The 13,609-nt window shown below is 45.1% G+C and overlaps 1 protein-coding gene across 1 annotated transcript in view; it reads right to left on the bottom strand.

The window, feature by feature from the left end:
• Nucleotides 1-13,609, bottom strand: part of ACVR2B (activin A receptor type 2B) — a 565,434-nt gene that overhangs the window by 231,761 nt on the left and 320,064 nt on the right. Inside the window, exon 3 of the mRNA XM_069647733.1 lies at nt 6,359-6,462. Coding sequence (XP_069503834.1) covers nt 6,359-6,462 — 104 coding nt within the window. The remainder of the gene's footprint in view (nt 1-6,358; nt 6,463-13,609) is intronic.

Below are 13,609 nucleotides of genomic sequence, written 5' to 3'. Positions count from 1 at the left end.
GGTACTCACTCGCACAACCGACTGCTCACCCCCTTGCCTCTGTTGGTCCATCACCCTCCTTTCTACTCCCTCTCCTCCTTCACCCCTGTCACACCAGAAGAGTTTTCTGCTCCATGAAGGTCTCGTCCCAACAGGTTTCTTCTTGCTCCTCCAGAACTATCAAGGACAACATGGCACTCTTGCCCCCGTACCTGCTGATTTTTGCATCCACTTTTGCCACTGGATCTTTCCCCCACCTCCCTCAAGCACTCCCTTGTGCGCCCCATCCTGCAAAAACACTCATCAGACCCTATCTGTCCAGCCAACTACCGCCCTATTTCTATCACCCCCCTTCCTGGGAAAACGACTGGAGAAGTTGGCATTTCCTTAACTCACCTCACACACTGAACTTGTTGGTGCTCTCCACAACCATCAATCTGGATTCTGAGCATCCAGGGGCACGGAAACTGCTCTTCTGAACACCTGTGAACTGCTCACATCACTGGAGTCAACCCCCCAGCTGTCCTCATCCTACTCCACCTCTCCTCTGTCTTTGACATGGTCAACAATTCCATCCTTATACAAAGGCTCCATGAAACACTTGGTATCTTGGAACGTGCACCCGACTGGCTGACCTTCCTAACTGACCGCTCTGCCCAAGTCATCCTGGGCACCTGCTCCTCTCCTACTTCGTTCTCCACATGTAGTGTCCCCCAGGTTTCTAACCTCTCCCCCTTGGCTCTTTAACACTTACCTTGCTCAGTTGGCACTCCTCATCTGCTCCTTCAACGTCCAGTGTTATGCAGATAAAACCACTCTTTTTCAAACTTCCTGCTGACTCTCTTGCACATTCCATCATCCTGACTGCATATCTGCCAGCCAGTCCTGGTGCACTTCCAACGATCTCTGCTTCAATGCCAGCAAAACCGAGATCCTTCCTATTGGGACCCCTGCTCCCTCCTTCCCTTCATTCGGGCCTTCCTCTATGGGGTCTCCCCCGCTCCATCATCTGAAGCCAGACGCCTTGGAGTCATCTTCGACTCCTCGCTCTCCTTCCTCCCTCACACTCAGGACATTGCCAAGAAATCCCACTTTCAGCTCTTCCTTCTCAAAGGAATTCTCCCTTCTCTCAGTTTCCCCCAGAAGCTTAACGTTACCCGAGTCCTGGTTCTCGCTATGCTTGACTATTGCAATAGATTCCTCCTGAATCTACCTTCTTCCACTCTGCAACTCCTCCAGCTAATCCAGAATAGGGCAGCAAGACTTGTCCTTGCCCTTCAGCCCAGGGACAGAATCTTTTCTGTCCTAAAAAGTCTTCACTGGCTCCTGGTTGCTGCATGGATTAAATTCAAATCCCTCTGCATCATCCTCAAGGCAGTCTGGGGCCAGGCATCACACTATCGGCAACTCTCTCTTACTAAATACTCCCCTTCTAGACCTCTACATTCCTCTGGCACCAACTCTGTGTGTAAAGCGTTTTGCTAAACAGAGGGCAGGATGCCGATCTCTCTCCTCAGCAGGCTCCACCTATGGACAGCCTCCCCCTTCCTCTTGAGCAGGACTTTCTCAAAATTCCGGAAGCTCCTTAAAACTTTCCTCTTTAGCTCCTCCTTCCCTTCTTCCCTCCTCTGCAAATATACAGGTGCTGTGATTGGTGTCCACGGTCCTTTATGCATCCTCAGACCCTTGACCTTCCACACCCAATCGCCCCAGCTTCTGTCTACCGTTCAGCACTTGCCTCAGCGCCATCCACTCTTGTCTTAGAGGCTCGCACTTTTTCCACCCACAGCGGCTGCAGGCTGTTTAGCACTTACCATACCATGCACTTCATCTGTTGCTCACCCACGAGCACGGACACCCCAGCACCTAACCCCACTCTCCTCTTCCTAGCTGCACTTGCATGTTCTGAATACTCAAGGCATAATAGGTTCGTCCTTTTTCCCTCCACTGTATTTAATGTTTCAATCTAATGTTCCCTCCCTATTGCCTTTGGGCGCTTGGAAACAGAACTGACTTACTGCATAAGTGCCCAACAAGCAAATAACAAAGGCCTCGGTGCCGTTCCTGGGCTGCCCCCAAATGCAGTCTACCCAAGTATTAACACAAATCATACTTGGTTTTAATACAAATATGCTAGGCGTTCTTACTTGGCTAGACTGGCATCTGGGGGCAGCCAGTTCAGCTCTTTCTTACTGTTGCATGAGTTTTTTTTATGGTCATGTATGATAAAGCAAAAGTTTATCATAGATGCCCAGGAACAAACTTCACCAGAGAGTGCTATTGTGTGCCGCTCCAGCGCCGAGTGCATTCACTAGTGCGACTTCAGAAATAAGTCGGATAATTTCTTTCTGACTCTAGAAATAAATGATCTGACTTCTTTCGGAAGTCGGACTAGTGAATGTGCTCCGGACTGGAGCTGTAAGGGCACACAGGAGCACTGTCTGGTGTCTGTGTCCCACATTCCTCCAGGCTGCAGTGGCTCAGAGCAGAGTAGGAAACGGACACATGTTTGCCGTGTGGTGTGAGCCTGCTCAGCACCGCAGCCCTTGTCCTTGCAGCGGGACACATCACGTTCAGCACCCTCATTGCCAATGATGGTGTCAAACGGGAAAGCTGTCCCACTGCCAGGAGGACAATGAATCCTTGTGCCCAGCCGCAAGCCCAAATGTCCCGGTCCTGCTACTACAAAAACCACTGGGGAGCTGGGGGAAGGAGAGAGTAAAGGGGAAGGAGAGAGAGATGAGGGAAAGGAGAGAGAGAGATGAGGGAAAGGAGAGAGAGAGATAAGGGAAAGGAGAGAGAGAGATAAGGGAAAGGAGAGAGAGAGAGAGATAAGGGAAAGGAGAGAGAGAGAGATCAGGGAAAGGAGAGAGAGAGAGATCAGGGAAAGGAGAGAGAGATCAGGGAAAGGAGAGAGAGAGATCAGGGAAAGGAGAGAGAGAGATCAGGGAAAGGTGAGAGAGATCAGGGAAAGGAGAGAGAGAGATAAGGGAAAGGAGAGAGAGAGATAAGGGAAAGGAGAGAGAGAGATAAGGGAAAGGAGAGAGAGAGATAAGGGAAAGGAGAGAGAAAAGGGAGGGAAAGGAGAGAGAAAAGGGGATGGTGGCACAGTGAGGTTCCACTGTCATTTTGTGGATGGTGACAGCTAGCAGGAGGAGTCAAAGTGACTGGCGGATGCGAGGTGGGGGAATTTATGGTGGCGCAGGTAAGGGGAGGGATAAGGGAGGCTGACGGAATGGGTAATTGTGAGAGAATGAGGGATGTTGGGGCAGGGGGGGCGGGGGAGAGAAAGATTGCAAGGCACTTACCTGCTTCAAAGTTCCGAATCAGGAAATGCTTAAAATCTCTGTCGCACCCCAGCCCATCAATGAGTGGAAATTGAGCAGGGAAAAGATCAGCCAACAGCTCTGCGCTGTGTGCCTTCATGTCAGAGAAGCGCATTTTTAAATAAAATGTTGGTGCTATGGGCAGCAGGTGGGGCTTATGTCTGGCCCCTGCGTTGGGCAGGCACTGATCGGAAAGGAGCCCTAATTAGGACCCGGCCAAAGCAAGTCTCACCAGGCTTGCTCAGCTCTAAGCTCTGAGGCATAGCCTTAATCATCACCACCTAAATCCCTTTACGCTTAAAAGGACTTGCACAGGTGAACACATGCAACTGAAGAACATGTTCGAGGCTGTTTTAGACTGACATCGGAGGCATGACAAGCTGGTAAATCGGTCCGACACGCAGAGGATAGTGTTTTCCTTCTAGAGGACACAGATCTGAAAAAATGTAGGGAAGCAAACGATGGCATAAAAAAGTAACAAAAAGAGTCAAACAACGACCCCATCTGTGGTGGGTACCTCAGCCGGTCAAGTGGCACAGCGAGTAGAGCGCTCGCTTTGACACCCGTGCAGAGCCTGTTAACGCAGGTTCGAATCCCGGCGGGGCCAAACTCAGCCTTTCATCCTTCCGAGGTCGATAAATGAGCACCACACACCGTGGGTAATAATAAGCAGCGCTCGGATACCTGAGGGTTTGTAGCGCTATATAAAAGCCTAATTATTATTATTTATGAAGAAACATCTTACTAACCGCACTGCACCTGCTAACCATAATGGCTCTTGCTATTATTGCTGTACAGGATTTAATAAATGAAGGAGCCCCAGTGCTGCGGGTGCTTACCAGCTTCAGTGATGCATCAATGGCAGTGGGTTCTATTCCCTCAGGTGCACGGTGTTCCAATAACAACGGTTTAGTTCTCGAAAGACTCAAGCTGGTTGCCACACCATGCCCAATTCCTTGCAATACGATCACAAAACAAATTAGCACCTTTCCACCGTTATCTCAGACTCTTCTAGCTTTGGAGCACAACTCAACACTCATTTACTTTGTGCTCTTTTGAATACCTTATACCTTTGTCACTGATGTATCCATGCGCGATTTCCACGTTGTATCCATGCGCGATTTCCACGTGATCGATTACTCAAAACCTATTTGGAATCCCTCCATTACTCTAGCTGTGCAGAAGGGATATTCCATTTTGCATGCTGGCACCGCAGGGGGCACTCTAATTCGGGTTACTAGAATAGAAATCAACGGTTTATCCTACAGTATATATGCACACATATTCCAGGCTTTGAATTGTTAAGGGTAAATATTGTAAACCCATTTGCTCACATTGGTCTGACTGGTAGCCTTATTATTAATTTTATAACTGGTCTTTTGGACTATCCTTCCCTTGATGATTCTTAAACTGACGTGTCCCAATGTCAAGGACTTCAATTTAGGTTTCCAGGACCAGTAATGGCCATTTGGTCCCAGCTCAGCAATAATACCTTTGACCAAATTGTCAAATGACCCGATAATAAAGGCTTTCCAATAGACCGGTACTTGCTTGCAATACCCTCCTAGTCATAACATGTTTTGGCTCCTTAGACTGCTTGGAACACTTCAATTCCACCCTGCAGGGTGGGTCTTTTTAATCACAGAACTTAAAACTAGATCCATTATTTATGCAAGGACACCAACATCACATGACTAAATATGTACTTGCACCCAGGTTTGCAGAAGTTGATCCTGGATGACTTATCCACTCTAAAACCAAAAAGATTACACCGATCTATATAGCTCCTCCTTCACAACTGCAGTGGTAACAGTAGCTCCTTTGAAAACTAAACTGATCAAGAGCCAAGCTAAGCTGAACAGGTGATTTTCCTCAGACCATCGTTTCGCAATCACTCTCATAAGAATGTAATGTTAATGTAATTGTTCATTTGTAATGCGCCTATACAAGTGTCTCTCTCAAGGCGCAACAAGGGGAGGGGGGTGGACGATCCTACTAGGCCTTGTACATTGAAAAACTAGAAGGCTGCCATTTTAGACGCAAAAGACCCTTTTTGTATGCTCCGAAAATCAGTTGACTCACACATACAAGAGAGAATGAATGCATGTATTATTGCTTTCGATCTATTCAGGATCTCATGTTTCACAAGGATTATAAAACCACATGAGCAGGACAATAGGGTAATGAGAGAAATGAAGAAAAGCATAAAAACACCAACTGAAGACAAAAAAAGTGGGTGGTAAAAGGGAATAACTACCTGAGCTGCTCAGAGGTTTGCTCCTTCAGTGCTGAAAAATAGTGCTGTTTTGCAAAGGAAAGCGCAAGTATTGACCCATCATAGTCTAATGATGCAGCATGAGCACGAGCTAAACAGCAATGGCCAACGCCAGAAAGGTGGACCTTTTCTTCCACATAAAAAATAAATAATGGTTTAAGGCTATTTAGAAAATTCTCTCTAATTAATAGTTTGGTTTCATGCGTGTGTTTGCAACCATTTATTTTGAACTGTCACTTTGGAATTTCACTCGTTTGATTTCTGTAACCACCTTCTAGTCCCTTTTTTGGCTGTTTGATGTCTTTTTTTTATTGACGGCAGACCTCCCAGAGACACCTCCAGAACTACCCAACTATTTCAAAATCTACTTATGAATTAGTAAAGGTAGATGTTTGGGCATTTTTTCGCAAATGATAGCAAGCAACATCGGGATGTGTTTTCCAAAAATTATAGACAAAAACTTAAGCAGCTGTGCGGGAAAGCCTCCGTTGGTCACTGTCGTAAAAACAGAGTAGTCTCCAGCCATTCAACTTAGCCATCGAGTGGCATACTCTGTTCACTGGTAACAACAGAGCCCTGTGAATGGATTAGACTTTCGGCGCTTGTTCCAAAGCATCAAATAATCCTAACATTGCAAGCTTAACACACGTTTTTCGTTTTCTAGGAGTCCCATTTTCGAAAAGGGAAACTTTACGAACGCCATGTCTTGATAACGTGAATTTCATTATTATTATTATTTTTTAAAAAGCCCCACACATGGAGGAAACAGGTTACGTACCAGGTCCATCTTCGGGAAGATGTGTAAACTTCTCATTGCAATAGTTTCCTTCGCAACAGCAGAAAAACACTTGAGGATTTTCTTCTTTAGCAATACAATCCTGCCTGCAGACAAGACGAAAACTCAATGAGCAAATGCAGCACAAATATGGTTTGAGTTACATATTGAAGAGCAGTGCAAAGGTTTCTGGAATTCTGGAATCAAAACACAATACTTGAGTCAACTTTAGCAGTATGAAAATAGATTAAGTGTGCACCTCTGCCTGGTGTGACAACTAGACACTTAGGGCCCGTTCATCATACTAACAAACACTTAAACAAGAGGAAATCTGGAAACTCCTGGATCTTCTCTGAAATGCACATATTTATGAACTGCTTGCCTGTGAAAATTGGGATGGTCCATCTATGCATCTCCATTTTTACACCCATTCAAGCCCTTAAGAATATGGTAGAAAATCAACGGGTGCAAATCGGAGAAGCTCACATAAATTTCCTAGTCTGTTTCGGTGCAAATATTTGTGAATTGTGCTGAATTTTATTAGTTATAGATTTATGTCGGCTACTGAAGGGGCCCACATGTTTCTGTCCCATTTAGTGGAAGAAGAATACAAAAGTAGTTACATAACAGGACTTCCTTTACACGAAAAACTGCACCAATGAACTGAAATCTACCTAAAAAAATGTTCGGTTTTCCATGGATTACGATAAATGGAGTAGAATCAAGGCCACATGTGTTTGCAACTGAGAAGTAGAGAAGGTTTAAGAAAACACTGTCACTACATATGTAAATAAAGCTAAACACAAAACTCAAATGCTAACCACGAATGGACCACCTCTACAAACTTTAGGAGTGCCCACAAGTGATGCACTGGCAATGCCAGGGTCCATTTAAGTTTGGAATACCTAGAACATATTAAATATGTATAGTATAACACAGCCATTAACAATTTGTTCTTCCCTGAATTTATGCAAGAAAGCTCAAGCGACTCCTTCCTGTGTCCCAAAAATGGGACCTCCTCGGACAAGCCCCTGTTAAAAAGGAATAAAACCTTGCATACAACACAGTTTGCCAAAACCCCTTGTATAACTGCAGGCCTAACATTTGTATTTATTTAATGTGATTTGTAGAGTACTTCATCCTGGTGAATTACAAAACATGACACAACAAACCCTTTGTCCCAGGGTGACGTTTAAGACGACTTAGGGCTGTAGCACCTTTTGGGTAAACCTCAAGATAGACCATATACGCCTTGACGTAAAGAAACCACAGAAGCTAACAAGAAGTACCAATCTTGGGTATCAGACTGCTCTTAGGCAGCTCAGTATACACAGGGATAAGGCGGTTAAGATTGTAGATTTTCCCATGGAATTCCTATATGCCTTTTGAAAGTGGAGAGTTTTGACATCCCTCTACAACTTTATAGTCTCAGTTTGGATCACACATGATGTGGCAGCATTCCACAGGGTGGATGTAAGCTTGCAAATCTCAGGTGTCCGAGGGAGGGGTGGTTTAAAAAAAACGGTAGATGTATTAGTTGGCCAAATAGTGTTTTGCATTGGGCCCTTTCCTTGATTGCAAGTGTATGCAGAAGCATGTGATGTAAAGCTGAATGTTATGGTGTAAGTGAGGGAATGCTTGAGGTGAGGGTTCTAAGCCCAGGCAGTTGGAGAGCCCCTGCCTGGGTGATGGGAGGCATTTGAAATGCCACACTTCTCCGTTCCAGCGGAAGTGTAGATACTTGCGATGAGCTTCTGCTATGGGCACTGTAAGATACGCGTCCTTCAGGTCTAGACGTGCTAGTCAATCCCTTTCGCGCAACAAGTCTCTGAGAAGATGGATTCCCTCCATCTTGAAGTGATTGTACTTTAGCCATTCGTTTAAGTTTTTTAGATTGATAACTGGACGGACTAGGAACATATTGCTTATAAACCCAGGAGAGAACTGCGTCTCGCGTTCTATCGCACCTTTCTGGAGAAGCTTCACTAGCTCGCTCTGAAGAAACGCTGCTTCCTGCTCTGATAGGTGTATCGCTTGCGGCTCTTTGCATTGAAAGGGGTCGCCTAAAAAGTCTATGCGGAAGCCTGCTACAGCGTTTAAAACCCAAACATCGCTGGATAATGCGCGCCAAGCGCCAAGGAAAATGTAGGGTCCTGCCCCCCACTTGCACATTCGGGGTACTCGCCACCAGTGGCGCCTGCATGTCTGTAGGATCCTCTTTGCCCGCGACCTCTCGGAAATCTCATCCTGGAGGGGGAAGAAGGCGTCTTGTCTCCCCTCCCAATATTGTGCTCTGTGACCTTGGGGCCTGCGATGATAGGAATATCGACCGGACGATTGGCCCCTTTGTCGTCCGGTCCCGGCAAAAACTCTCCCGGGAAAGATTCTTTTAATGGAGGTCTGCACTTTTTCGAGGGCTGAATAGGTTCCTATGAATTGCGACATCTCCTTCGCAAATGCTTCACCAAAAGCAGACCTTTTGCTCCTTGCACTGCCCCATACGACGCTAAGTCGCTTAGTTTTGAGTCAATTTTCAGAAGCACTCCTCTTCTCCTCTCAGAAGAGAGGATCTATGGGGGTCCCAGTGTCCTTGGCCTTCTCAGCCAGATCCATAATTTTCGCCAGTGGACCCGCTAATTCCAGTACCTTGTCTTGGCACCCTCTCCACGCTCGATCTATGCCCTTTCTAATGTCTTTAGAAACCTTCGTTACAAATGTGACCATCTTCGGGTCTAGATCGAGGGTCTCCGATAACTTGTCAGGGAGGTCTGGGCGGGGACATTCTGCTCTCATGCGAGATCTTACTTCTCTCTCAAGTGGTTTGCGTATATGTTGCGCCATGTAGAGCGCCACTTTCGGGGAAGGTATCCACTCCGATGATTTTGGATGCCTAATAGCCTCCGAATTGAACATATCGTTCGTGTCCTCCTCTTGATCTAGAGCCTCCTCTCCTGCTGCGGGGTGCCCTGGAAGGTCTTCCTCTTCCCCTCCATCGTCGGGTGAGTATCCTTCGTCTATGTCCCCTAAATTATTCACCCCTGGGGCAGGGGTTCTGGGCAGACATTCTGCTGACTTTTCTAGGAAGGCCTTTTTCAATCTTGCGACGGGGTCGTCTGTCTTGTGGGGGTCTTGGTCAACCCTCCTTTCTTTGCTCGGGGGGGGGTCAAAGAGACTTTGCTCTTCCGAGCCTTACACCCCTGCTCAACCCCACTATTAGGGTGTCCAGTCGATGGGCCTTCGCCTGGGCTAAGCGCCCTCTTTTTCCTAGGGGATTCCTGCTCTTTTTGTAATATCCATTCTTCAAGCATGTCAAGTCTCTGAGCAATAGGTTGTACTCCTTCCGAAACTGCTAGAGAAAGTGAGTCGCCCAATACTTTTTTAAAACTGAGACACAGGTCAGTTTCTTGAAGAGAAGGTTCCTCCTCCCACTCTTCCTCGGTATACTCAGGAGTCGTAGAATGTTCCCCTTCATATGAGCCATAATGTCCTTTTTAGCAGAGCTAACGTTCTTTGTCGACTGAGAAGATCAGGCTCACAAAATGAGGCAGCTGTAAGACTGCAGGCCTTCTGGAGTCACGCAAGAGTTTCTGTAATCGCACGTGCTCCGTGACAGGAAGTAATTGCTTTTTTTTTGTCAGAGGGCACTCCACGCAGCTTTTCTCCTCTCGCTCGCGATCGTAATACGAATGCCGGAGGGGCTCTGGGGAAGACGGGAAGGTTCGAGACCTCCCGCTTCCCCAGGGTCCTAGCGCACGCCTGCCGTGCAACGTGCTGTAGAGCGGGCCGGAGCCTCTCACAGGCGAGAGTGCCCGCGGCTCCGGCTCTGCCTCCACAGTCTCCCGAAGTTCGGGTTAATTCTATTCGTAGCGCGGCTCTTCCAAGCCGCTTTAATAAGATTTGGAGCGGGCGCAATGGCGTCGCTCTATAAATACACTCGCAAGAGCACTAGTCACGGAAGAAATATAATAATTAATATTCAAAACTAGATATTTGTCTTTTTTTAAAAATATATACATATATATGCATATATATATATATATATATATATATATATATATATATATATATATATACGCTGCGCGCTAACGTTCAATATAGTCGTTTTAATGGAAATTCAGAAACGAAATTAACTTTAGAGTCACATTTAATAGAGAAAAATAAGCACTTATCTCTCTGTTGGCAGCAAAAAGAAAGAGGAAGGAACCTTGTACGGAGAGTCCTTATAGGGGAGTCAGGCACCGGATTGGTGGAGGAAGGACTACTGTTTACAAGGAGGCTCTTGGGATTTGTATGAGATCGATATAGAGCCTCTGGAAAGAGAAACAAACTTTTAAACTAAAGATTTATTTTACCGAAAGCAGAAAGAAACATTTGTTTTTAAAAAGTGTATTAAAGATGTTGAATTGCTGTGTTGGTGGCAAATTAAAGAGTTAAGCATAATGCTCGCCTCCGTCTTGTCATAGAATTCATCCACAATCATGTGAAATGATTGTGAATTTTGACTTGGTTAGCATCTTTTTTCCAGACATCTCATACAGCAGATATTTCAAGGCATTCAGGCAGCACATATCATCGTCAATAGAATGGAATAGCACAGCCAGCAAGCCAGACCCCCAGTTGGCTTTGGTCATGGATTACAAACTGATATTCTCTAAGACTAACTCCAGTTTGCTCAAGAGCATTTGAAACACTTCGCAATGCACAGAAACGGACATGGGCAGACATTTTCTAGAATGTTATAAGTGGATGTAGGCGTTTACACAAGTGGAGAGATGATGGCATGCTTTAGTGCTTGAACTACAGCAAATGAATGAAGGAAGAATTAACCAAGATTGTATTCTGGTAAAATGAGGGCTGACTGCCAAGGTTGCCAAATGATGCTTTAGAATGTCAGCAAAGAGTGAGGATTTATTGAAAGAGGCCAGCATCTTTCAGATGTCCCCTTCTACAACTGTCTCTAAGGGATGAGAGCCGAGAAGATGAAGTTGTTTGAAAAAGGTATGTTCTAAGGTTTATCTTAAGGGAGTCTATTCTGTTGCTAATGAACATCATCTGACCCTCAATAGCCAGGTACAAGACCCACAGGGTGGCAATTTGCCCACAGACTTGACAGCTCCTTCTAGATTTGGAAGATCTTCTGTGAAGAAATTTCAGTTTCACTTTCCGTCACCTGACTGGAAATGTTTTTAGTTTGCCGTAGTCCAGACAGCCTGCCCACCATGATGGTGAAAACATACAATATAAAATGGTAATGGAATTCTGGAATGTCATTGTTCTGATTGTGACCCCCTTGTGGTTTCACAAATTCTGTTTTGCCACTGTATCGATGAAATGTGTATGGGGCAAAGTTAATAAATAAGTGACTTTTCATAATAGGTGTGCTAGCAAGTCAGATGGGGATTCTCAATAGACGCTAGCTTTAAAACAGAAGGTGTAACACGATCCGGTTCCTTCATCAACTAAAAAGGTCCCAGTGGGTGGAAACCTTGGTTCAGATACAAGTTTGGCAGTGATCAGACCAAGAGAGGGGCAGAAAGTTATCATTCAGGAGTTCCTCGTTCAGAGTGAAAACAAGGTCAAGACCCTAGCAACAAGCAATTCAAGATGGATAGTACAGTAGATTGGGAGATGCATCTGAATTCCTAAGAGCAGTGTCAGTAACATGCATATTAAAAGGATATAATACAATGTATGAATACCTTCACCTTATGCACATAGTCACAAACACAAAAAGGTCTCTGAACTCAGAATATGCTTTCAAACCTAAATATATACAATTCTTTGTAAATGGCACAGGTCCGCAACACAGGGAATCATAAAGGGAAAGATTTCAGTCCATTCACATGCCTAAGGGGAGGAATACACACCACCTTTACAACTCTAGTCTGCATAGTCAACGGTAAGGGATCCTGGGAGGAACAGAAGTAATACAAAACACCTGGAGAACAGCAGGTTGAAGACCCCACCTCCCTTTTGACAAACAATTTAATGGCCCAACCAAAGCAAAGACGAGGATCCTAGTGGGTATGAGTAATTAAAGGGAATCATCAGAGGCTACGTCTAATGCAAAATTGTTACAACAAAAGATGCTACATGAGTGGAGTTTCCTGGGTATTTAAACTCAAACACATAGGAAAGGGAGGTAGAGGGTGTATTTCGGAAAGCATCAAAGGAAGACAGCATGCCTGATAGGAGAAATTCAGATTGGGGTTTCAACTGGAAGTAGTTAATGGAAGTATCAATAAGAAGGCTTTCTCCAGAGGAAACTGAATGCACAGGTGTTTCCAAAGAAAGAACCAGATTGCCTCAGAGGGATTTTGGGAGCAAGTGGTCAGAAAGAAAAGAAGAGGTGGTTGATGTCACTACCTGTTCTGGGTCTTTGAAAGACAAACCAGCAGTGAGAACATTAACTCCACGGCATTTAAATAAGTGTCCTGAATTATTCACAGATTGTAATTAAAATATTTTGGGAGAACAAGCTAAGACACTGTAGGAGGAACTGGGCCTGCAAACAAATTTTGCAGAAGTATATTTAAAATACATTGTCCTAGAATACAAAATGTGCAGAGCATATGTTTGTCAGAGCAACACATTATAAATTAATTCCACGCATTTCAAGGCAGCAAATTATATCTGGGTATTCTAGTGCGTTGTACACCGTATCTCAGATTCACAGGGATTGATACAGTTGACATGTGAAAAACACAGTTTATATAAAAGAAAAAGCCTGAATTATTTTCTACACCTTACAATACAAGAGCAATGGAGATTATTGTATGAGTTTTTCTATCCAAAACATCTTCCTAATTTAAACATTAACCAACATAATATTTCTAAGTAACAGCACAGAAATGAAATACTGCCTTTAGAGGACACCTAAGGAACAAGTTACTTACCTGTAACTCCTGTTGTCCAGCATAGGTCTAGCACAGATTCACATGCTCATGAATACGATTACACAGCAGTACATATACACAACCACGGAAGGTGGCAAGGCTCTGCAGAAGCCATACACTTACCCTGGAACAAACTCACCTCAAGCAAACAGGTCACGTAGCACCACTTGGCTGACCCGGGACGCCTCCCCAGAATCCCTGTTGATGCAGTAGAATCTCATGAAGGTATGGGTGGACAGTTACATAGCAGCCCTGCAGATGTCGAGCTAGGGAACACTAGAGAAATGCTGTTGTCGCTGCCATGGTTCTAGTGGAATGAGCTCTCAGCCGGTCTTCTGCAAGAGGTCTGTTGGCCAGA

Source organism: Ambystoma mexicanum, chromosome 2q (genome assembly GCF_040938575.1).
Source record: "Ambystoma mexicanum isolate Mex_15411 chromosome 2q, UKY_AmexF1_1, whole genome shotgun sequence".
NCBI classification, from domain to species: Eukaryota; Metazoa; Chordata; class Amphibia; order Caudata; family Ambystomatidae; genus Ambystoma; species Ambystoma mexicanum.
The sequence above is the reverse complement of the archived record's forward strand: the minus strand, read 5'-3'. Positions and strand labels throughout refer to the sequence as shown.